This window comes from Platalea leucorodia, assembly GCF_965183815.1.
Source record: "Platalea leucorodia genome assembly, chromosome: 2".
NCBI classification, from domain to species: Eukaryota; Metazoa; Chordata; class Aves; order Pelecaniformes; family Threskiornithidae; genus Platalea; species Platalea leucorodia.
In genome coordinates this window covers 79,956,209-79,980,735 of record NC_138824.1, presented here as the reverse complement: position 1 = coordinate 79,980,735, position 24,527 = coordinate 79,956,209, and the positions used below count along the sequence as shown (strand labels likewise).

General features: G+C 44.0%; 1 protein-coding gene across 1 annotated transcript in view; it reads right to left on the bottom strand.

Moving 5' to 3' along the window:
- Positions 1–12,910, bottom strand: part of SHROOM2 (shroom family member 2) — a gene marked incomplete at its 5' end in the record, with an annotated part of 124,206 nt that extends 111,296 nt beyond the window's left edge. The window contains one exon of the mRNA XM_082337080.1: positions 12,692–12,910. Coding sequence (XP_082193206.1) covers positions 12,692–12,910 — 219 coding nt within the window. The remainder of the gene's footprint in view (positions 1–12,691) is intronic.
- Between the last annotated feature and the right edge of the window lie 11,617 nt (positions 12,911–24,527).

Here is a 24,527-nt window from a genome sequence, read left to right as displayed (position 1 = left end):
ACAAAAATGTTTTCTTTTTATTCTGATCTTAGTAACAGTTAGTGACCATTTTGTACTCGGAAGAGGGGTAGATGCATTTTTTTGAGAGTACAGGATGAAGAAAGAGTACAGGTATAGATTCAGACTGCTCATTAATGAAAACTCAAAAGCTGTAAATGCTTATCTCCCATTTTCTGAAATTACTTCCAAACTTCAAATTAATTTTCACTGCAAGTCAGCTGGACTACAGCCTGTAAGTCACTGTGGGGCGTGTGACTGTATACCATGATGTTGCCACTCCCTGCTGCTCATCTCCACTCCCTCTAATCGGCTAATTAAATTGCTCATGCACCATTTCCCCAGTCAGCTTTCAGCAAAATAAACTAGGTTGCTAAAGACCTACTGTTTGCAGCACTGGATTTAGGATGGAAAGTCTACGCTAGCCCAACACCTTTAGCTTGAAATGTGGGGTAAGTGTACCAATCATTGACACAATACATTGGAGCAAACAGCAGCCTCCAATTAGTGCTGGTAATGTGCAGATGAAGAAACTACATTTTTAAGTTTATCTGCAATTAGAAGAAACCATGTACATGCTCCCTTCATTTTGCTGAAACTTGTATCCTATGTTATCACCTTAGACAATGATGATGAACCATAAATTCACCATCAGCCTTCTAGCCACTTATAGTATATTTCTATCAAGGAGCTGTAAGTAGGTCAGACATCAGAAATTGAAGGAAATTCAAGTGGTCAGCAAGGACACGTGTTTTGGCTACAAAATGTATTTCCTTATGAAGCTTTATTGCTAACAAATGTTTCAAATCTCACAGATTCAAGCGTCTGGCTGACCTCTCATATAAGAAGTCCACATTACATTTTTTTTTTCCTCCCACTCAGGTGCCAACAGCTTGTCTCACTCCATTCATCTCTTCTACTTTTCTGAGGCACTGAGAGCATTTGTGCATTTTGGGTATGTAGTGGGGTTTAATTTTGTGAAAAGAGATCTAATTGTACACTTCAATATATTATGATGAATGCTGGAGATACACAAGCACAAAGCATTGTTTTCTGTTGTGAAGAAGGATTTACTCTTGACAGAACTGCACAACTATAGCATTTAAGACAACTCTTTTTATGTACCCCTAGGGCTTCCATATATTTGGGTTCTGAGTTTTACTGGAAAGACTATAAAGTCTTTGTCACCATAATATTTCAGCACTTCAGTATCAGGTCTGTTTCATGAGAAACAGACTCCTGTGAAGTCAGGAAATATTGTTACTCCTATTCAACACCAGAGACTAAGGCAAAGATGCCATACAACCCCACACAAGCACACAAGCACCCTGTGGCAAAAGAGGTAATGTACTTACTAGATCTCCCAAGTTCCAATTCACTAACATTTCCAGTTCCTTGCTTCTCACAGGGTTCTGTGTTGAAGCTTTCCAAACTCAGTCTCATCACTGGTTTCATGGAACCAAACCACCACCAAAGCACCCCTCCACCCTCACATTTTAATCACCTACACCTTTGACATAACAGGTCATGGCTACAATATTTTTTAAATGACAATTTCCTTAATCAGCCAGAAGAAATTCAGTTGAGCAACAAAAGACTTGCCTTACACCCCTCCCTAACATCAGATTGAGCAATCACAGAAACTCCTCAAGTCTCCAAGGTGTCAGGAAAGGCGCAGCCCTCCTCCCTGCTCTTGATAGCAATCTCCCCCAGCAGTCAGGAAAAACATCAAGTTCCCAGAAGGTGAAGACTGTAGAAATAAATGTATTTTGGTAATAAATCCCTGTAGTTTAAGTTTTAGAAGCAGGGGAGCAAATTGTTGAGTTTTACCTTTTACAAAACAGGGGAAAGGAAAAAGCATAGGAAATACAAAAGTTCTTGCACGTACTAAGAATACATAGTTTAAAAGGGGAAAAAAGTTTATGTTAGAGCTTTAAAGTTCTGCCCTACAGATTTTTTGGAAAGTAGAAACAACATTATGGCATTAGAGCTTCATTTAAGAGAATCCAGTATTTATATAACATCTTCCAGCCTCAAAACAAGATGCTGCTTTTTAATTTTACAGAAGCCTTTATATTTAGAAATAAAGGCGCCTTACCAAAACAGTCATGTAAGAAACAGATTACAAATTGTTTATAAAAGCTAATTTGGAAAGTGTTCATTTCTCTTAAATCTTGACTTAACTATTAATTATATTTAACAGATACATAAAGCTTCACGTTTTCCCTGTTATCATCTTAACATTCTTTCCATATATAAACACCCAACAAAACACTACCTTACGCCAACACAGTATGTTTCCATCTTGCCAACACAACACGTTTCCACCTTTCTTTCATTTAAATGAATGACTATGAAATGGATGTTTTGCTATTCCATTAAAAAAAAAAAAGCAACTGCAAATATCTCTCATGAAAATCTAATGTCCTCCTTTCTTCTGGATCAGCAAAGCATGTATCTGTAGAGGGGAGAAAGCAATTTACAATACTGTAATGATTTCATTATCCACAATCCGAATACTCATCAGGAGTTGGAAAATTCGTTATATCAGATATCGGCCAACTAGACACCCACAAACTCATTTTTGCATCTAATTTGTTTAAGAAAATTAACACAGTGATGACTAACTGATACTGTGTAGGAAGCGTTTCGCTTCCCTTACCATGAAATCATGTTTCTATGATACTATCCTAAAAGATGATAGTATTTTACTGAAAAATACACAGCTTCCAAATAAAGTATTGTTACCCCTAGCAGTAACTTTTTAGAGTATTCACTGAATCAAATCAGAGGTTTGTTTCCTAAAGAATGCTGAATAGTTTATATGTTTTTGGGAAACTGGGAGATACTGCTTTGTTTCACAGCTTATGTTGGAAGCTTTCAAAGCAAGTGTATAACAAAGTATGTTTCATCTCAAGAGACAGAAAAAATCCAAAATAATCTGGTTTTATAACTTTGCGAAGGGATTTTGAGAACAATCGTCTATTTTACTGAAGAGGAAAAGTACTGAAGCTGCAATTTCAAGTACAGCAGTAGGTACCTGTGCTTCACTTTGGAACAAATTTATTGTACTATCATGCTCCCCATTGATAGATCTCTCCCTGCTTCAGCTATTCAGGCTCGACTGCAAATCCGTTACAGAGAGAATATAATAGAAGGACTGAGGATGAAGAACTTGTTACTCTAAAATTTAAGTGTCTGACCATTTTAAAGGGCTCTGGATTTTGTTTCAAGTAAGTTTCACTAACACTTGGATCTTTTTCCATTTAAAAGAAAAAGCGTAACTTAGAATGAAGTTAATACATTTCCATTAAAAAAACCCCTCCGAATTAGTTTCATCAGGTTATGCTACAGTTTCAACCTACAGTTTCAAAACCAAATTGAATTCAACTTCACACATCAGCAAGAGCATTCTTACAATCTCTCCCAAACTGCTGAGATAACTGCCTCTCTGCTATTATCAGAACATTAAATACCCTGTTGTTGTAGATGACACAAACACACAGCAAAGGACTAGACTACTGTGAGTACAGAAATGGTCTAGATCTCAGAAACAAGGCTGACAGAACAGCTAAGAGCCTGGAGCAAAGAAAGCATCAGATAAGGCCACCTACATCCATAATAACAAGAGGACTCTCGATCATCATTCATCTTCCTTCTGAAAGGTCATTCAGCTAGAAAAATGACTGCAAGAACGGATGAAATGGCACTGTTCCTAACTATCCAAAAAGATACAGCCTCTCAAGCGCGGCAGTAGAGTTCCCCATATATTCCCTATTTCCAGCTTTCAGTCACTGAGACTGTTTTTTGCCCTTTGTACCACCCTTGAACAACAGGCCACTCCACATCCTTCAAAAACCTCTTGACTAAGTAAAATTCTTTAGAAACTCTGCATCTAAGAAACATGACAACGTATTTCCTAACCCATATATCAGACTTGATGGATATGGGTAAAGAAGTCTGATCTGATCTGAATTCTCTCAGTGCCAGGAGGCACACAAGGCGCGAACATCGTTCTTCCACTTCGATCAGTCTGCGGCTGCGTGCTCTGGAGTCCCAAGGGCCACAGCGCAGTCTTCTGTTGGTTTTTTCCTCAGGACATGACCGATCCAGTTCCATCTCCTCCTCCTCACTTCATTACTGATTTTCTCCATCTCCGCCATTTGATGCTCGTTGTTTCTGCAACTTCCCCCCCCCCCAGGAGGAGGTAGTTGGCCTCCTGCCCAACCCCCATGACTTGGAGGGCCAGTGGTTTTTCTGTCAGGGTGGCCTTCCCTTAGGCTGCGTTGGTTCGCGGCACCTTCTTCAATTTTATCCGGTGCACCCTCCAGAGAGGGATCCCCTATCCACCATCCAGGGGACGCGCCTTCTAGCCGTTGGGTAAAGAAGTAGAAGAATTTAAATATTTCAGAATCTAATAATTTAGAAATGGAGAGAGAGATTTAAAGGGGCAGAGAGCAGGGCTGGTGGCAGAGGGGAAGGCTTCCTTTCTATAAGGGGTGAGGCAGGAGAAGTACAGGGACACAGGACGTGAAGCCTTCACCGCAGTGCCAATGCTACTGTGCCTTTGCCTAAGCAGTTTACAGCTTTCGGTTGATTTTGCCATTTCATTGGGGTTCAGAAGAACTTTGAAATAACCACCTCTTTTCTATCATCAGACACTCTACTCCGTCTGTTTCTACTTTAAGAGCCAACCCAAGAATAGTGTACCTGACAAAAGCTATTTAGTTTCTCAAAGCAGCAACTTGCTGCATTTCCAGCATTTACCAGTCAGTCAGCTCTTTCTGCCTTGGGGAGTTCGACACTCCACAATGACCCTCAGGTACATGCAAAGGCCACTAAAAAGATCCCCTAGTAACTTGTTACGTTGCAACAGCCATTCTGTTATCTTCGTGACCTGACCTGTGCTTACCAAGAATGCTCTGAATTAAATAGAGACTGAATGCTGATACTGTATTAACTTACAGGGAGCGGAGGGAGGTTCTCTCCTAACTTCACAAACATCGTCATCCTGGGTAGGTTATGACTCTCCCCGATAAGCTCAAGAAATCAAACTGAAAAGCTATGTTCTTGTGATGTTCAGAAACAAAGCACAATCGGCGAAATAAAGAATTTTCTGATAGTTTGGGGTATAGCCACACACACTGCAAATACGCAGACAATCTTGCTTGAGCATATTTCATCTTACTACAGGTGCCTACATAGGCATCTAGGTATGTACTGAGGAAGCACGGGTTTCCTCAGCTCCTCACACAGCTGACAGCAAACGGTAGGCACCTTCAGAAAGCAATTCAGAGCACTTAAATCATGTCTAATTTAAACACTACAAATCGCTTTCCAGAAATATCTACTTCTATTAAACATCTAGCTTAAGTCTGGGTGAACACCACCAAAAGCCTGCTGCTTGGCAAAGCATACATAAGGGATACACACACATTCTACAAGTACACTAAGTTGAATTTAAAAACTGGTTACAGTTCAAAACTTTGTAGACATTTCCTATCACTGAATGAATGTATTTAAACAAAAAGCATTCAGTGACCCATTCTATAAACCTTAAATTCTGTCTTGCTCTGATTTGACCGTATCCGTGAAGTTACAAGAAGTACAAAAACTAGAACTGCTAAAAATCCATCACCAGAGTGGCAACACTATTCTTGGAGTGGGGGAAACAGCACTGCACACCTGCTGCATAACCTTTAAGAAATTGAAAATATGGTGCTATGTGGAATTAGAAAGCTTCCAAATTTGTTTCTTATCTTAAAGCAAAAAAAATCCCAAAGCCAAAAAAAGCCCCCAAAACACAAACCCAAAACCCCAGAAAGACTTTCATAACTTTTGTAGGGAGGCATCGGTATATATATTATTTAAAAAACCTTCAATTGACCTTATATCAAATAGGCTCAAAACATAGACAATAGAAAGCAAGTTTGCAAAGATTAAATGGATGAAGTCTCAACAGAACTGTGACAATGTTTACTTTAGTCCTCTGGGAAACTCTTCATGCACTGTATCACTTAAACATACAGCAAATAAAATCTGCTTAATTGCTGGGACCTATCTTGAACTTCTGTAATAAAGTGACCCACAAAACTAGATCCATATACGTGTTAGGTATTCTCTATATAGATTACAAATACATAAGACGACTAAACAAAAATGGTTTTCTTCAAGAAAAAAAAAGCTGATGTATGTGATGTAATATTGGCTTGGTTACTACTCAACAATTTTCTCTATCTATTTATGACCAGGTTTCATTTCCCATTTACGTTGTTCTTTCCACACTCCCATACTTTAAATTAATTAATTAATTAATTAAATTAAATTTATTAATTAAATTTATTAATTAAATTTAATTTATTTAATTTATTTAATTAATTAAATTTATTAATTAAATTAATTTAATTAAATTAATTAATTAATTAAGCAAGAGAACACACAATGAATCAAGTTCTACAGGAAAAAATATATAGAGTCCATTGAGTAAAGCATATGTAGCATGTGCGTAAACACCACACAAGCCCACATTGTTTCTTCCTCCTAGAAAAAAAAAAAAATACAGGCAAGATGGATAGCTAGGTAATAAATGGCATTATTGGCAACCCTCTGACAACAGCAAGCAGTAACTAGAGGTCTCTTGCTGGTCTTTTATTTTTATGCTAATGCCTATGGTAGCATCCAAAATTCATACTGAAAAGTGGCAACAGACACTAACAGCAAAAGAAGTTTAAATTGTCCTTTAAATAGACTAAATTAATAAACATTCAAATGGGCAATCCTGCTGTCTAACTCTTACTGCAGTAACTATTCCCACAAAACACACCAATTCCTCTGCCAGACTCCACAGACATGAATGTTTTTCTTTGTATTTTGTTCTGAACTAAAAAATCATGATAGATTTGACAGGTTTTGCCTAAGTAGCTAGAATGGGGAAATGCAGAGGAGAGAAAAACAAGCAGTTTGGAAGCAACCAGTATTTCCAAAAATTAAGTTTTCTTGTGAGGAAGTTTCTTAGTTCTGGTTTTAAACAGAGCATTCCGACTCCTTCTCAGAAGGATTTTTGTCCTGAAATGTAGTGCGAAATGCACAAAGGAAAATTGCAGTTTCAGGACTGCAAGCGGACACATGCTGTTTCTTAAATTGCACTCTCACACCGTTGACTTCTAAGCATGTAACTCACCTGAATTGAAAATTCTCAAGTCACAAGCCTTTTAACCCATCCTCTCATTTCAACTCCCTACAAACACAATCTGCAGATCACCTGGAGCAATATCCAAGATAGCCTTAAAATGCAATTTCCAATACTGGTGGCATTTCAACTGTTAATGCTCTTGCCAAAAAAAACCTCTCTTAAGCTTCAGACTTCCACAGCCAGACCATTTACACCACATATGACTGTGGTGAGCTCCACTCTGCCAGTAAATTAACAGTCATAATAAAGAGCTCATTCAACAGCCATTAAAGTGCTGAAGTTGAGAGCATTCGCTTCATCAATCAGCTTACTAAAGTAAAAAGCAATAATATGTTCTTGCATTAAAGCAAAACAACTCCTCTCTTCTAGTAAGCGAGACCTGGGATCCAGCAACCAAACACAAAGGTAAACACCACTCAAAACAGTTTCTATAGCACTGGAAAAAAACAACTTTTAACATATTTGACAAGGAAGAAAGATAAATAGCTACACGATACTATTTTAGTCCTAAAACGTTCATTCTAATATGTAAACATTTCCTAAAATTTCTCAACTATCAAATGTAACAGTACAAAGAAAAGGTCTAACTCAGACCAATCTTTCCCAAACAGTAAAGCCCTCTTACAAGTTAAGAAGTTGAATAAAGGTTTCAAATGAAATATAGAATGTGATTTGATACATTCTTTTAAAACTGCTGGTTAAGATACACGTTCAAATTATGGCCTGTACAGCTCAGTAATTTTGCTTGTTGTTTTTGATGACCAAGAGAATATGGATAGAAAAGCAAATAGAATGAACACTCCTTCATGTGTTACCTTTCTAAAACCGAAGGAAGCAAACAAAATTTGTCAGGCTATGGAGACCTGGATTAGAACTCTCCTTCTCAGCCACAGTACAATGGCTCCTAATAACTCATAAATCAGCTGTTTACACAAATGACTGCATTTACATTGAAGTGGTCAGTAATTTCCCAGGATTACCATTAAATGCTGGTTGTCCGGACATCGAGCTTCACAGCCAAGCTTAAGAACAGTTAATGTCTATGAGCAATGCAGCTCACCTCAAACACCTAACTTGAGGGAGGCAACTGTTATTTATGTTTGAAAAGGTCTTTTTTTGATTCATTCGTATACAGCACCATAAAGCTTTTTTTCCTCTAAATATTGTTGCAATATAGCAATGCAAGTAATTGATTTTAGTGGTATGTTATAAGGCCAAAGGATAAAGAACTACTTAAATGAAAATAGTAATCACTTCACTTACTACTGAAATAATAAATTGATACAAATCACACAGAGAAGTCCTGCAGCCAATTAATAGAGAAGCATTCCTTTATACAATTTAAATAACTGTTAGGTTAAACAAATTACAATTCACATCTAACCATAGACAGGAGCACATTAGGAAAGCGCAATGGAATAAAGAGAAATAAACAAAGGTTCAGAGTCTGTCCGATACTGCTTCTTCTTGAAAGACAGCACCTCCAGCTGGGGCATGAATTCAGCACTGATTCAGGAGACAAGAACTGTATCTACTAAATCAACAACACAACTTCTTGCAACAGTCCAGGTTTCACTTGGAAATCTTGCCGAAATACCAGCCAAGCCCAGCCTTGATTAGCCTGCAATGAGATCATAGCTTCAGGAGGTATGGCTGTAGGCCCTTGTAAAGCTGATACTAAAGAGAAATTTATTTAAATGATGCATCAGTCTTTCTTGAAACACATAAACTATAATGTTTTCATATTTATTAACGCAATAAGGATAACGTTGACTGCAGAACAGCTTCAGAGTTCCTAAGGATATTGTTAGTACAGGAAGTGGTGACTTTCTATCCATCACCCGCAATCAATGCTGTGACTGACACGACAAGTTGTGCATCTCAGATAAGAGTAATTTTAAAGTAAAAGTAATCTAGATAATGCAGCTATGGGAGATTTTCACAAGATTCACACTTGAGTATCTTGACTTTTCATTTTCATTATTTCCAGTAAGATCTTCCTCTTCAGCATTTACTTTGTTTCTTTAAAAAGAGGAAAAAAATAAAGTCAGGTTTGTGAGACTTCTAATTAAAGTCCTCAAAGTTGTCATTTCACCTTCTGTTGAAATACACATGTTGCTATAAAAAGCAAATCCTTTCTTTCAAGATGTCAAATTAGGCAAGAACAAGCTGCCTTTGGGCAATTTTTTTGGAATGTTATCACACACACACATGCAGAGATCTAAAAAAATTGCTTTACATTTTTTCTAAGGGACATTATAAAAACAATAGTAAGCAACACAACAACAATGCTAAAAGGCTTAAATATCCTTAAATATTAGCAACACCACTTGCACGTGGGTGGGGCAAGTTTCAGACGACCAGCTATGTTTAAAGATCAAGCAAGCTGTATCATGCACTAGTTTTCTCTGTGCCTATTGCAGCAACAACAAAAAAGGCAAGGGAGGAAGGAAAGGAGGAAAAAAGAAAAAAAAAAAAAAAAAAAGAAAAAAAAGGCTTGTGCCTGGCAGGTGAACTTGATATTCTACCTACCTGGTTCAGGACTATTCCTCCAAGTCTTACTTCAGTTACAGATAGAAGCACTCACCCCACACAGGCAGGGCAGGGCCCACTACCAGGCACCAGCACTTTCCCTCCGGACGTTCCAGCAGCTGAGCACACGCTTATCCCCCTGCTGAGACTGGACACATTTTCTCCTCTTTAGCATGGCTTCCCCTCCCTGATTATTGGTAGTTTGGTGGATCAAAGGACACTCTTGTTCTAATTGACTAGATTTCCAGCTAATAAATTCCCAAATAGTGTTTGCAGCTCTTCTTGTCCTAAACTCCCCCTGTTAAATCCCTTACAAAAAAAATTCCCTTCCTGTCAGCAAGTGAAATAGCCACACAACCAGAGAAACTAACACCCGAGAGGCATGCTACACAGAAAGTGCTGCAAAATGAACAACATACATTTGCTCACTAATTTTTCAATTATAGTATTTTCTGGTGCTATTTTTCAGCCAGTTATGGTAGTTGTCCCATACATGCTAAGGAAAGCAGGAAATATTTACATCACAGACTTCCCAGCATTTACATAAAGGTGCAAACTTCTTCAAAAGCCGGTCTTGCTTTCAAGACAGCAGTAGGCAAGGAGACAGGCAGAATTTTAGAAATCCTCCTTAAGTAGCTGCTATCTGAGACTCCATTCACACCTTGTCACATTCCTCTCCTTAAAAAGTGGCACTTGGCGTCATCCATCCTCACTTCCCCAGAACCACCCTGGACTAGAGCGAGCCAGAGCTCCATAGCCAGCTCACACTTAAGCACAGTTTGAATCCACAAAACCAGGAGTTTTTCCACATATAGAAGTATCCTGAAGGATTTGGTCCAGTGGCTTTTCTCGGATCCCCCACTGCCCAGCCACCAGCCTGCCCGAGAAGGGATGGCACATGCCACAGGGAGAGGTGAAGCGCAGGTGGAGCGGCATCCCCTCTTCCGTGGCAGCCCGGCGATCCCCACGTGCGCTCGGGAAGCGGACAACTCGACTTCAGGGGTCTCTTCAGCTGAGAAGAGACAAACTTTACATCTCCTCCTGCAAGGAAGGACTGTTTTAACCACTCGGTACTAAATTATTCTTCCCAGTAGCTTCCCACCACCACAAGCAGTACAGAAAAAAACAAAACAAAACAAAACAACCAACACCAAGATGGGTGGGCCAAACCAAGAAGAAGATTTTGCAGCTAAAGGATTAGAGTCCTGGTGACATGAGGGACACGAGCTCCAGTCCCTGGTTTCAAAACTAGTTCTATACACTTGCATTCAACAACGGCAAATGAAAATACACTCCATAATTTAGACCCAAGGATCCAGGTCATCTCTTCTTCTTATGTCAGCACCAATGGACCCAGATTTCTCTTCCACACAGCAGCACAGTTTCAGGACGTATCAATGCTGTGGTTCCACTTCGTTATTCCTTTGCAACAGACCCAGTTTACAAGCTTCCCATCCTCAGACACTTCTCTCCACATACCACAGCCACATCCTCATGCCACAAATACTAAGCCTGTTACTTAATACCTAGGTAACGTTATGAATAAGTATCACTGATCAGTCTTTAGATGTAGCACTTATTAGCCATTACCAGAAAGGTGGAATTATTTGATCTGGCACTTGATAGCTAGCACATACAGAGTAAGCAGCTCTTTTCTCCTTTCCTCAAACGCTCCCAGGTTTGATATTCTGTAATTCAGGGCACTGGTAAGAGGCCAACAGACGCGCAGTCATTTTTCAGCATATACATCTTCTGACACTGACTGTTGTTCCTTGAAAAACAGCAGTAGGGAAGAGATCTAGAAAAAGATAGTTTCAAAAGTCCTAACTTGCAAAGTCCACAACGCAGTTGTTTCAAATGTGGGAGAAGGGAACCAACTGGACAACTCACAATGAAACCAACTGAAAAATAAGATTGGAAGAATTTCTGCCATGGATAAAACAGGAATTGTTGACCTCTGACACTCTCTGTGAACTTCTAAAATGGGAACAGGCAGAATCCACAGGACCTGAAGACAAAGCATATGTATCTTTCCTACAGATCTTGAGCAAAATGTGCTTTGCTAATGTGGATTTTTTTCCCAACTACATATGGATCTATTTCAATGTGTTTTCACTGTGCAACAAGAAAGCTGTCTTAACAGCAAAACCCAACAATTACTGGGGACGGGGGTTCTTACAACAAAATACACCCAGATGAAAAACATGTTCTAGAAAACGTGATGTATTTCTTTAACTCATGCCCAATACACTGAGATTAAAGCTGTGAGTATACAAGGACATACGAAAAAAGCAATGGGGAGGAAAAAAAAAAAAAAAAAGGCAACCAGAAAGTGCATATATACCCCGGAGCCTCCCCCTCCCCCCGTCCTGGGAGCGTGGATTTGGTCACTATCCACAAGACCTTTTGTCTGAAGAAGGAGGGAGATACAAAAGGTTACCCTAATTATTTTGAATCTGTAAGCGCAGCGGCACCGGGGAAAACCCAGCCTCAGAGCCGGGGGCTTCGTCTCCGTACGCACCCGCCTGCGCCAGCAGCCCGGAGGGCGGCGGGGGGGCAGCGCAGGGGCTCGGGGTCCCCGGGCCAGTTACCCGCGCCGCAACGGCTGCGCCGGGTTCTGCCCGGGCAGGGAGAGCGACCAGAAGCTGCAGCGGCTCGCAGCCGAGCGGCTGACGGCGCCCAACAACCTGTTGCCCCCAGACCCGCTGCGGTGCGCCCGGTGCCGGCTGCCCCGGCACCCACGGCCACCCGCTCCCGGCCGCTAACGGCCGCCGCGGGGCCTTCAGAGCGCGGCCCGCGGGGAGCCGGCCCGGCCGCACCTGCGCTGGGGCCGCCGCCGCCCAGCCCCGCGGTGCGCCCCGGGCCGCGGCCGGGCCGGGCCCGCTGCCGCCGCCGGGCTGTCACGGCCGCGGGCACGCCAAAATGGAGCCGGCCGGACCCACCACCCCCGCCCGCCCCGGCGCCTCTCACCTTGGTGATGATGAGGGGCTCCCCGTGCTCTCGTCCGCCCTTCAGGGTGAAGCCCCAGGGGGCCCCGCCGGTCAGCAGCACCTCCACCAGCTTGTAGCCCTCCGCTGCCCGCTGCTCCACCATCACCACCACCGGCCCCGGTTCCACCAGCACGGCGCCGAGCCGCGGGTCGCCGCCGGCCAGCCGCTCCCGCCCGCTCTGCAGCCCCACGTCCTCCATGCAGCCCCCGCGCCGCCCGTCGCGGCCGGGGCTCGCCTGCCTCTGCCGGCCGCTCCCCGCTGCGCGCCAGCCGGCGGCAGCCCGCGGAGCCACCTACCCGCCCCGCAGCGCCGTCCGGCCCGGCCCCATCGGCGGCGAGAGAGGGCTGCTCCCGCCCGCCCCCTCCTCCTCCTCCTCGGCAGCCCGCGGTATTGTCTCACGCCGAGGCCAGAACCCGGCGGCGGGGGGGCGGCTCCAACTTGTGGCAACTTGGCGGCGGGGCAAACGCCGCCGAGCAACGCGGGACGCCGGGAGAGGCGCGGCGCCCCCGCCTCCCGCCCTCCCTCCTCGCCCCGAAAAGAGGGCGAAAGCCGCTCTCCACCGAGGGCTTGCCCAGCGGGGGAGCCGCTCGCCCCTCCCCAAAAGCGGGCAGCCCCGCAGCGCGATCCCCCGGGCGCGCAGGACGGGGAGAGCAGGGCAGCCCCGGGCCGGCCGCCAGACAAAGACGGCGGCGAGAGGGTCCGTCAGCCCCGAGTCACCCCGGGGCCGGGGCTGGGGCCGTGCCTCCGCCGCCCCGCCACTCCTTCACCCCCCGTCCCCAGACAAAAGCGGCGAGCAGGTGGAGGGAGGGCGGCCGCCCCGCTCCGGCCCCACGGCAGCGGGGGGAAGGGGGCTGCCGGCGGCTGCGGCCTGCCCCGGCCAGGGACGCCCCGCCCTCGCGGTGCCAGGCGGCGGGGGGCCGCGCCGCGCCGGCCGGGGAGGGGAGAGGAGGGGCGGCTCTTGCCGCCTCGCCGCGGTGTGCGGGGAGGGCGGCCGGCAGGGGGAGGGTTAAGCGGTGGGGGCGACGGGGCGGGAGGAAGCCGGGCAACATGGAGGGCAGGTCAGGGGGCCGCCGCAGCGGGAGCCGAGGGAGGCGCTTGCTCCCGGCCGTTCCCCTGCCCACCTGTGGGGCGGGAGGGGACCGCCCGCCTCGCTCTCCCTCCGAGACCCTCTAGCGGCAGCCGGGGCCGAGGCGGGGCCGGGCTGAGGCGAAGCCGGGCGCGGCCCCGGCCCCGGGAGGGCTGCTCCCGCCCGCCCCGGCGCCGGAGGCCTCAGGGGTCAGAAGCGCGGCCGGGCCGGGCTTGGCGGCGGGACGGAGCGGTGGTAAAGGCAGGTGAAGCCTACAGAAAAAAAAACCCAAAAAACCCACAACAAAAAAACCCAAACGGGAAACGGTTTGGCAGCACAAACAGTCCCAGACGTGGGTTCGGCTGCGTAAGTATCGTCAAAAAAGTTTGACGGAGGAGCGTGAGGTAGGGCTGGAAGTGCTGATCTTCGGACAAATCTTACTCAATGGATGGGAAATAAATGCAGGGTTTGGGGTTGCCTGGTATCTTCACTGAGTCACTGGTGGGGGTGGGAGTGAAATGCTTATTTCTTGCTGGACATCATTCTCTCAGCTTAATTGCATGGCTTTATAGGAAGTTTCAGTGGCTTAAATTGGGACCAGGCTTGGCCTGGAGTACCTGAGTACGAGCATACAATTGTCCTTTGCTTTTCACTGCCAAGCAGGTGACATATTGCTTGATCTAAGACACAGGAAAATCTGGATTTTAGTTTTGGAAAGACTAGTGAACCTCTGGGTACTTCCACATGTGACAAATAGTCTCAAGGAGGAGCCTGGTATATGCAATGGGATTTCAAGTTTTTGTATATATGTGACAGTTCACATATTTTGCTTCTGAAAGTGGCCATTATGCTTATGTAGTCTGGTCCTCTTAACTCCTGTTTCAGCTGATTTATTCCTCAGAAAACTCGCCTGCCTTGATCTAAAGGCAGAAGTTTGTTTCTGTAATACCTTCAGCATTACCTACTGCACGTTTCTCTAATACCCGAACAAAACTTTAGTTTCATGATTGAGAGCATCTGAGGTTATCAATCCCAGTAGCAAATTGGAGGACATACAGAAACAGAAAAATATTTGATGAGGAGGATTATTGTTCCCTCATGATTAAGGGACAGCAGGAACCATGGAGGGGGGACCCAAATGGCACCAACTTACACATAGAGTCATAGAATCATTTAGGTTGGAAAAGACCTTTAAGACCATGAAGTCCAAGCATTAACCTAGCACTGCCAAGTCCACCACTAAACCACGTCCCTAAGCACCACATCTACTCGTCTTTTAAATATTTCCAGAGATGGGGACTCAACCACTTCCCTGGGCAGCCTCTTCTAATGCTTGACTACCCTTTTGGTGAAGAAGTTTTTCCTAATATCCAACCTAAACTTCCCCTGGCGCAGCTTGAGGCCGTTTCCTCTTGTCCTATCGCTTGTTACTTGGGAGAAGAGACCGACCCCCACCTCGCTACAGCCTCCTTTCAGGTAGTTGTAGAGAGCAATAAGGTCTCCCCTCAGCCTCCTCTTCTCCAGGCTAAACAACCCCAGCTCCCTCAGCCGCTCCTCATAAGACTTGTGCTCTAGACCCTTCACCAGCTTCATTGCCCTTCTTTGGACACGCTCCAGCACCTCGATGTCCTTCTTGTAGTGAGGGGCCCAAAACTGAACACAGCACTCGAGGTGCGGCCTCACCAGAGCCCCAGTACAGGGGCACTATCACCTCCCTGGTCCTGCTGGCCAGACTACTTCTGATACAAGCCAGGATGCTGTTGGCCCTCTTGGCCACCTGAGCACACTGCTGGCTCATGTTCAGGCAACTATTAACCAACACCCCCAGGTCCTTTTCTGCCAGGCAGCTCTCCAGCCACTCCTCCCCCAGCCTGTAGCGTTGCATGGGGTTGTTGTGGCCCAAGTGCAGGACCTGGCACTCGGCCTTGTTGAATCTCATACAGTTGGCCCCAGCGCATCGATGCAGCCTGTCCAGGTCCCTCTGTAGGGCCTTCCTACCCTCCAGCAGATCGACACTTCCACCCAACTTGGTGTTGTCTGCAAACTTACTGAGGGTGCATTCGATCCCCTCATCCAGGTCATCAATGAAGATATTGAACAGGACCGGCCCCAACACTGAGCCCTGGGGAACACCACTGGTGACCGGCCACCAACGGGATTTAGCTCCATTCACCACCACTCTTTGGGCCCAGCCATCCAGCCAGTTTTTAACCCAGCGCAGCGTACACTCATCCAAGCCATAAGCAGCCAGTTTCTCCAGGAGAATCCTGTGGGAAACTGTGTCAAAGACTTTACTAAGAGGATCCTGCTAAATCCAAACCTTATACCAAAGCTATGTATCGCATCAAGTTATGTGAGGCCTCAAATGACTTGCAGGTCCTCGGTCAGATTTCTTCTCCAATTCTTTTCTATCATGTAGACAAGTACTAATTGTAAGACAAATAATAATAGAAAAAAGCACAGGTAAAGGGAAATACAGATATTCTTCTCCATGTCCTGTCTCCAGTTGTTCTTGGAATCTGCAGCAAAGTCTTCAGTTATGTTTGTGTAACACATATCAGGTTGTCTACACAGCAAGGTATACTCAATAACCTATAGCTGGAAGTTTTAAAGAGCTGCAGTATACAATTTTGTTGTTTGTAAGCATAATGATGAAAGAAAGGTCCAGAATAACAATTTGAACTTCAGTGTATCCCCAAGTATGAACACTGAAATGAAACGGAAATAAAATAGCTTACATCATAAACGAGAAGAGTAAATTGTGCTTCTAAAAAATGTCTTCTCTGCTTGCATCCCCTCTTTTTCAACTGCCAAACATTCATTCTTTATCTTGAACTTTTTGTTGTCCATAAGAAATTGAAGATTTACTTTACTGTTCTGGCTTTTTGATTTGGTCTTATAAATCCAGTATGGAAGAATGATGCAGAAATCTGAAGACAGATTTTAAAACTGGAATATCTAGAGCCAGGAACCGGCATCTATGTTAAGGAAGTCAAGTGAAAACAGTCAAACTCTGCTCCTGTCATTTACATCAGTGGAAGATGTGGGCATGTAGCTCTTGGGAAAGCAGTTGCCTAAAGAAAGAATATCTGAAAGCTTTCACACTCCTGACTAAGAGAGACCTCAGTAAAGAACAATTTTCTAGCTAATGCTTGCTTAGAGCCTGATGGTCTGACACAGTTGTCAAGTAGATCCTCAACCTGTGGCTGACAGTTCAGAAATCAGATTTCTTTGTTTTGTGTGACACCTTTTTTTGCCTTTTCTCCTTTGCTGTTACCAATGGAAAACTGAGAGACCACTATGTAAAGTTCCTCAGACATGTAAGTTTGACAAACCAAAGCAAGACAGGAATTCTGTCATATTGGTCAAATTTCCCTTCACATCTTTTATATCCTCCCTGTCTGTGGGATTTGAAGCTTGTTCAGAACCCCGCTGGAGACTTGTACTCATGCTCTTAAAATATTGTGATAATTTTATTACTTGAATTTCTGCAGCTTCAGCCAGCCTTCATAAGATTTCAGACAGTCATAAAGAACAAAGGGTTTAGTAAATGTATTCTAAAATATTACTTTTCATTTGCATGATAAGAAAACCAATGATAACTCTGTTTGCCTAACAAAAGCCTCAGTGACCAGATCCTCAGTTTTCGCCCTTACATCTTGTTTCACTTGCCAAATGTTGTCTGAGTTGTCCTGCACTGAATTGCGCAGGATACCTGCAGGTTGACTCTAGAATAGGGTGATTTACTCTCAGTTTTGAGAGCATTCATCGTGCTGGACCTTGCAATGCCAGCAGGGCTTTTTCTTCCCCAGCAGCTGAGAAATTTGAAAGAAGTAGAGGCTTCTGACTCATAGTCACAGAGTAAAGAACTGAGGCGAGTTAAACCCTTACAGCCTCCCGCTGTTTGTTACCACTCCTTTCCTGGAGGTAACCACCAAACATCACAGTTGGGTGAAGAGACAAAGTGCCTCTGCCTCAGCCATTTGAAATAAAAAAATGATGCCCTGGAGCGTGCATAGTTCATTGACAATTTAAGTTAAGATGCTGGGCTATGAAATGGAGCAGCTGATCCATGGCACATGTTCTGCTCTGTCAGCTCAGTTACAGGGGTTGCAACCTCCGGCAAAGAGGCAGAGCAGACTCGTACATGTCCTCAGTGGCATCTGCCAAAATAACCTAGCTGTTTGATAATTGTGCCAATGCAGCTTCTTCTATGTAATCAGCTGCCACAGCTGCTGAAGAAATACCATTTTAGTCACTAGTGGTGGAAGAAATGTTGATAGACAGAAATGTACGTATAGTGTGATCTCTACAGTGAAGATGAAAAGATTAAAAAAACCCTCTTCTGAAGGCTAGAGTTTTGTGAGGATACTGTGAATCCAGCGAGAATACTGCCAAAACTCAGGGGAAAAATGGATTACAAGACAGGAGTTATGGACTTGCATATCTTATTCCCAGAGAGCTGTCTATCACCTGGAATAAGAAATTATCCTCAATGTACTCTGAGAGTCTCCTGGACCGCTTACAACTTGCTGTTCTGCTTTTGCACCAGATGTCAGGGCGATTGAAGTCCCCTGGCAGGACCAGAGCCTGCAAGTATGATGCTTCATGTAGTTGAAGTAAGAACACTTCATCACAGCCTCCCCTTGATCAGGCAGCCTGTAGTTAATACCAACCACGAGGTTTCTTTTGTTGGCTTGGCCCTTAATTTTTACTCATAAGCTCTCAACCTGTTCATCACTATTTTTCAACTCCACTTTTTTACGCAGAGGGCAACCCCACCACCACCACCACTCCTTCTTCCTTGCCTGTCCCTTCTGAACAGTTTACAGCCATCAAGTGCAGCGCTCCAGTTGTGCAATTCATCCCACCATGTTTCAGCGATAGCGCTTAGATCATAGCTTTCTAGCTGCACAGTGGCTTCTAGCTCTTTCCTGTTTGAAACTCTAGTGTCTTTGAAAATAACCATCACAAAGACCAAACCAACTGAAATAGTGATAAGAAGTTCCTGTAGAAGAAGTGGATGGATTTTTTGATCAACTAATTCAAGATTTGGCAAGCTGCTGACAGTTTGTTGTGGAGTCTGAAAGTCCTGTGAACCTGGAGAAACAGGTTGGGTAGCAGCCCATGAGACAGACAGCCTGGCATAGCTGGGAACCAGGAGGGTTTACTTTGGAAACCTGCCATGTTTCTTCTGATGGATTCAGCATAATCATGCTCTTCTGCAAAACACTTTGATTTCAACAAATTATCCATTTTCCCAGAATGAAAAATACCATGTTGAAAAACTCCAGCAGGATGTCTCCTGTGTGATTTAGGCACTTTAAAAACCTTTCCCAAGTGTGTCTTGTTTCTCCTGTATTGCAAATAAGGCTTCATCAGCACATAATTAGTGCTGGAGAAACCCTTAGAAGTTCTCAACCTTTCAGATAGATACTCAAATATATGTTGACTTCTTCAGTTCTTTAGGACCAAAAAAAAAAAAAATGCTTGTGTTCTTATCTAGGGCTTTTTATAAAGCTGAAATTTGCATTTCACATGATACTCTGGTATTTCTATCCCCATGAAGTTTTTGATTCAAACTTTGTTCAATTCTTGTGTTCTCACAACATCACATATGCTTTGTGAGCAATTTTCTGAGGATGAGAGCACTCACTGCAGAACAAACTGTGGCTGTGGGTCACCAAGAGAAAAAACCCCGTGATTTGCTGACAGTAATATTCTTGGCTCAGAACTTGAGACCTATTAGACCTGTAGACAGAGAAAAAGGAGACAAGTCCAACACAGACTCCTGTAATCCATAGCTCACTTCAGGATTTAAAATTTTCATGATTTTGCGTGATAACAAGATTGAAAGTCAAAGAAAAGGGCAATAGCAACTCTTCATGTGGTTGCGGAGTGAGAAGACAATATACAACCTAACAAGAGGATGTGAACAGGTAACCAGTTTTCCCTGGGGATGGGGTTTTCATCTGGCAGTCAAATTCAGGCAGAAGTTAAGTCATGCCTTGGGCCATAGTCCCTCTGGTAGCTGTATACCTGTTCCTTTTCCAGTTCCTGCATTAGGACCCTTTGTCAAATTGTATTAGAACATCTCAGACTACCACTTTACAAAGAAACCAAAAAGCAGAGTCTGTACTACTTCATTGTCAGCAGGCTAACTAGGCAATGCTTGGGCGCAGTTTGGGGGATAGTGTGGGCCAGTGACGATTACTGTGAGGCAGTATGGATGAAGCCACCATTTTTTAGTTGTGGAAGAGAGTTCAGCAGTATATGCATATATATACACACTATACAGCTATATTTGATCACGTGTATGTGTGTTGCAGCTTAATTAACCTGGGATTTTTTTTTTTCTTCCTGAAGTTCCATCATTTCAGTGAAGCATCATTTTGTAATGTTTATTCTTGCTGCTGCATTTCTGATCGTGGTACATTCGGGAGTGTTTTTCATTGTCCATCTTCTTTGATAACACACGTTACGTGATAACATTCTCTATACAAACTGTGCTATGCCACTTGCCCTTATGTGCCAAAAAACAGGCACCGGCCCCTTTTAATTATTTGAGCGACATATAGGATCAAAGGCTAACAAGAAGTCTTTAATGCATTTAAACTCTGATATGACAGCATGTTTTATCTAAATTCTGTACTTGATGAAGATGCTCACTGGAGCAGGAATTATCAGCTAAAATGCCAAAGGGAGGGTTTCAACTGCTCTTTTTGCAGAGAATGCTATGAAGGCTTTTCAAAGGGTAGATAAATAGCAAGAGGCCAGAGTATGCATGAGAGCAGACAAAAGCATTGTAATCTGGTATTTTTCACTTGGACTTTGTCTTCGTTTGCTTGCTAACCCCAAACAGACCTTTCTTTTTTCTGCCTATCAGCAATGTGTAAATAAATCTCTCAGTGCATTCTATAAATAGACACAATTCCTTCATTACAAATGACCTTTCTACTCTCGGCTTGGTTACACAGAACATGAATCATGTCCAGGTGGAGATCATACATAGGATGTAGCATCTTGTGAGAGTCCATGTAAGCATACAACATGAAGTAAATCTTTTTTTTTTTTTTTTTTTTTTGCAATGCTATAGCATTTTGCCCTAAAGCATCAGGTATGCACAAGAGGCTATGGTCCAGCAGTGCCAGACCTGTGACATTACATGAATTTGATGATATTACGGCTGATATAAGGCTGGTTTGAGCATGCCCAGGAGTCCATGGCGGGCAGAAGTTCTTTCTGTGCATGCCACCTCCCCATAGACTGCTGTGCCCCTTTATACTGAAGATATGGATGTAGTCTCCTCTCTCAGGAGACCGAGGGAGAACAGTTAGCAGCTGATGGGAAGTTTGCGAGAATCCTACCGAGTCATACAAATAAGAAAAAGTGCCAACATTCAGCTTAGCTTTTCCTGGCTTCTGTTAGACTTAGAAAGGATAAGGCTGCTGTGGGAGGTACTGCTTCGTTAGCCTGAATTTTGTCTACGGCGTAGAATGTACTCATGTCAGTGGGGCATTGTTAGTAACACCCTGAGGAAACAGCTTCGGGGTGGGGGGTGGTTTTATTGCCCATCTTCTGTGATAACACAGGTCCTATTACAACCCCAAAGGTTAATTTCTTTTGAAAGTCTGAACTACATAGTATTAAAGGACACAGAGGATTTCTTTCAGAACACTGCATTTTCTGAAGCAGTTTTAGGACCAACCGATTTCCTGGAGTCGTGCTCCCAGGAAGCTGACTAATGGAAGTAGCTGAGGTAGCCAAGCTCTAATGTAAGTGTATAGTGTAGCCATATTGCTTGCCTGAAGAGTATACCCAGTAAACTGCTTTGGATGCGGAGGGGTTAGTCTCATTACTTTTTCCACCTCTGACAATGAAGTCACAATCTTCAGTGTTGAAGAACAGAAAAGTCAAAAGAGTGGATCTTAAGTGCTTCCTGCACTATGATGCTTCTACTGTTATTGCTGAGTTTCCTCTTGATTCCCTGAGCCAGCTAAGGCATACTTCTGGGCTTTCTGCTCATTTCAGAAACCGTCAGACAAGGTTGCAACTTTCCTTCACCCAGTCCCAAGATGCTGCAGGGCTGACTGCTGGTCACGCAGCCACTGGAGAGGGAAGAAACCCAATGATGCCCATGGGATTTCAAAGGGGAGCATCGGCTGGTCCCTGTGGTGACCGCACACTTTGTCAGAATTCCCTTCAATACTTGGTACAGCATTCAACAAGTCCATCTAACTGGCCATGGTACACTGATATTTTTACCAATTTAATTAACAGCGCCTTGGAGACTTCTTGCGTTGTAAGAGCTTTGAAATTATAGATTCATAGAATCATAGAATCATTAAGGTTGGAAAAGACCCTTAAGATCATCGAGTCCAACCGTTAACCTAGCACTGCGAAGTCCACCACTAAACCATGTCCTCAAGCACCACGTCTACCCGTCCTTTAAATACCTCCAGGGATGGAGATTCAACCACTTCCCTGGGCAGCCTGTTCCAGTGCCTGACTACCCTTTCGGTGAAGAAGTTTTTCCTAACATCCAACCTAAACTTCCCCTGGCGCAGCATGAGGCCGTTTCCTCTTGTCCTATCGCTTGTTACTTGGGAGACCGACCCCCACCTCGCTACAGCCTCCTTTCAGGTAGTTGTAGAGAGCAATAAGGTCTCCCCTCAGCCTCCTCTTCTCCAGGCTAAACAACCCCAGCTCCCTCAGCCGCTCCTCATAAGACTTGTGCTCTAGACCCTTCACCAGCTTCATTGCCCTTCTTTGGACACGCTCCAGCACCTCGATGTCCTTCTTGTAGTGAGGGGCCCAAAACTGAACACAGCACTCGAGGTGCGGCCTCACCAGAGCCCCAGTACAGGGGCACTATCACCTCCCTGGTCCTGCTGGCCAGACTACTTCTGATACAAGCCAGGATGCTGTTGGCCCTCTTGGCCACCTGAGCACACTGCTGGCTCATGTTCAGGCAACTATTAACCAACACCCCCAGGTCCTTTTCCGCCAGGCAGCTCTCCAGCCACTCCTCCCCAAGCCTGTAGTGTTGCATGGGGTTGTTGCGGCCCAAGTGCAGGACCTGGCACTCGGCCTTGTTGAATCTCATACAGTTGGCCCCAGCCCATCGATGCAGCCTGTCCAGGTCCCTGTGTAGGCCCTTCCTACCCTCCAGCAGATTGACACTTCCACCCAACTTGGTGTCACCTGCAAACTTACTGAGGGTGCACTCAATCCCCTCATCCAGGTCATCGATAAAGATATTGAACAGGACCGGCCCCAACACTGAGCCCTGGGGAACACCACTGGTGACCGGCCGCCAACGGGATTTGACTCCATTCACCACCACTCTCTGGGCTCGGCCGTCCAGCCAGTTTTTAACCCAGCGCAGCGTGCACTTACGCCAGCCATCAGCAGCCAGCTTCTCCAGGAGAATGCTGTGGGGGACAGTGTCAAAGGCCTTACTAAAGTCCAAGTAGACAACATCCACAGCCTTCCCCTCATCCACTAAGTGGGTCACCTTGTCATTAGTGCTGCGGTCACCTTGTCAAATTAGTGCTGTAACATATTTTGATTTGGTTACGTAGACTGACCTGGGAACAGAGGTTTTATGAGATAATTTTCTAGTGCTAATGGGCTTTGAAAATATAACGTCTGGGTGGTGGGAGATATAATCTAACAAGATCCCACAGTCTAACAATCTTAACAGGGTTATAAGACTATCCCACCTAATTTCTCCTGAGGGAACCAACTAACATAACCGCTAAAAGACACTGCAGAAGTAGTGGGGTGTAGGGTACCTTTTGAAGATACGGAGGACAGGATAGACATTCAACATCTTTGTAGACCAGGGTACTCTCTGCACGCTTATGAATATTAAGATCAAATTTTCAATAACACTATGTGTGGAAAGGAAAATATTCTTTCTTTTCACAGCCTTGTTCATCAGTCAGTTCCTAGGCAAACTGTGTCTCATGTAGTCTGTGTAGGTGTGGGACAAGGTCTCTCTATTACATGTATCCTGAAAGGGTGGTATCTTCTTGTTGTGTGAGCTAATGTAGCAATGAGTAAGATTAATGGTGGAATTTGTCCAGAATTGTGGCCACAAAATCTGTCTTAATGCAGGTTCAAAGACTGCAATATTCTCAGCATTGGCATAGAGAAGTGGGGATTTTGTTCTTCCAATCCCTAGGCAAAAATTGTTTTCTCCAGTTTATGGATGCATTTTCTACTCAGTTATGTTGTACTTCATCCATATAAACCTTGTTTACTAATTTAAATGCATAATAGGCACAGTTTCAATAACTAATTTTTTTACTTTCTTCATAAAAGTCAGGTAGGATAACATTTCCCTGGAGCAGGTATATAAGAAATTAATAAAATATGTGTAACACAGTTGCATCAGTCAAATACACACAATTACTGAGCTGTTCAAATGCACATTCATTTCATGTATATATGTTTTCATTCTTAAAAAAAACAAAAAGAACTCAAACATTATTAATTTTATGCAAAGGAGATACATTCATTCTCATGCTTTTAAATTAAGGTTCACCATTCTTAAATGTAAGTTAATAATTTACAACTCTATAATTATATTCAAATCACTGAGGGAAGGGAAGCGATACCTCTGTTTTTCTTCCAGTTCTTTTTAGTGGAGTCTGTGGCTGTCATAATCATGACAAATGTTACTCTTTAAATATCACTATTGTTCCAATATCCCTGCCTAAATTTACAGAAAACTTGAAATAGA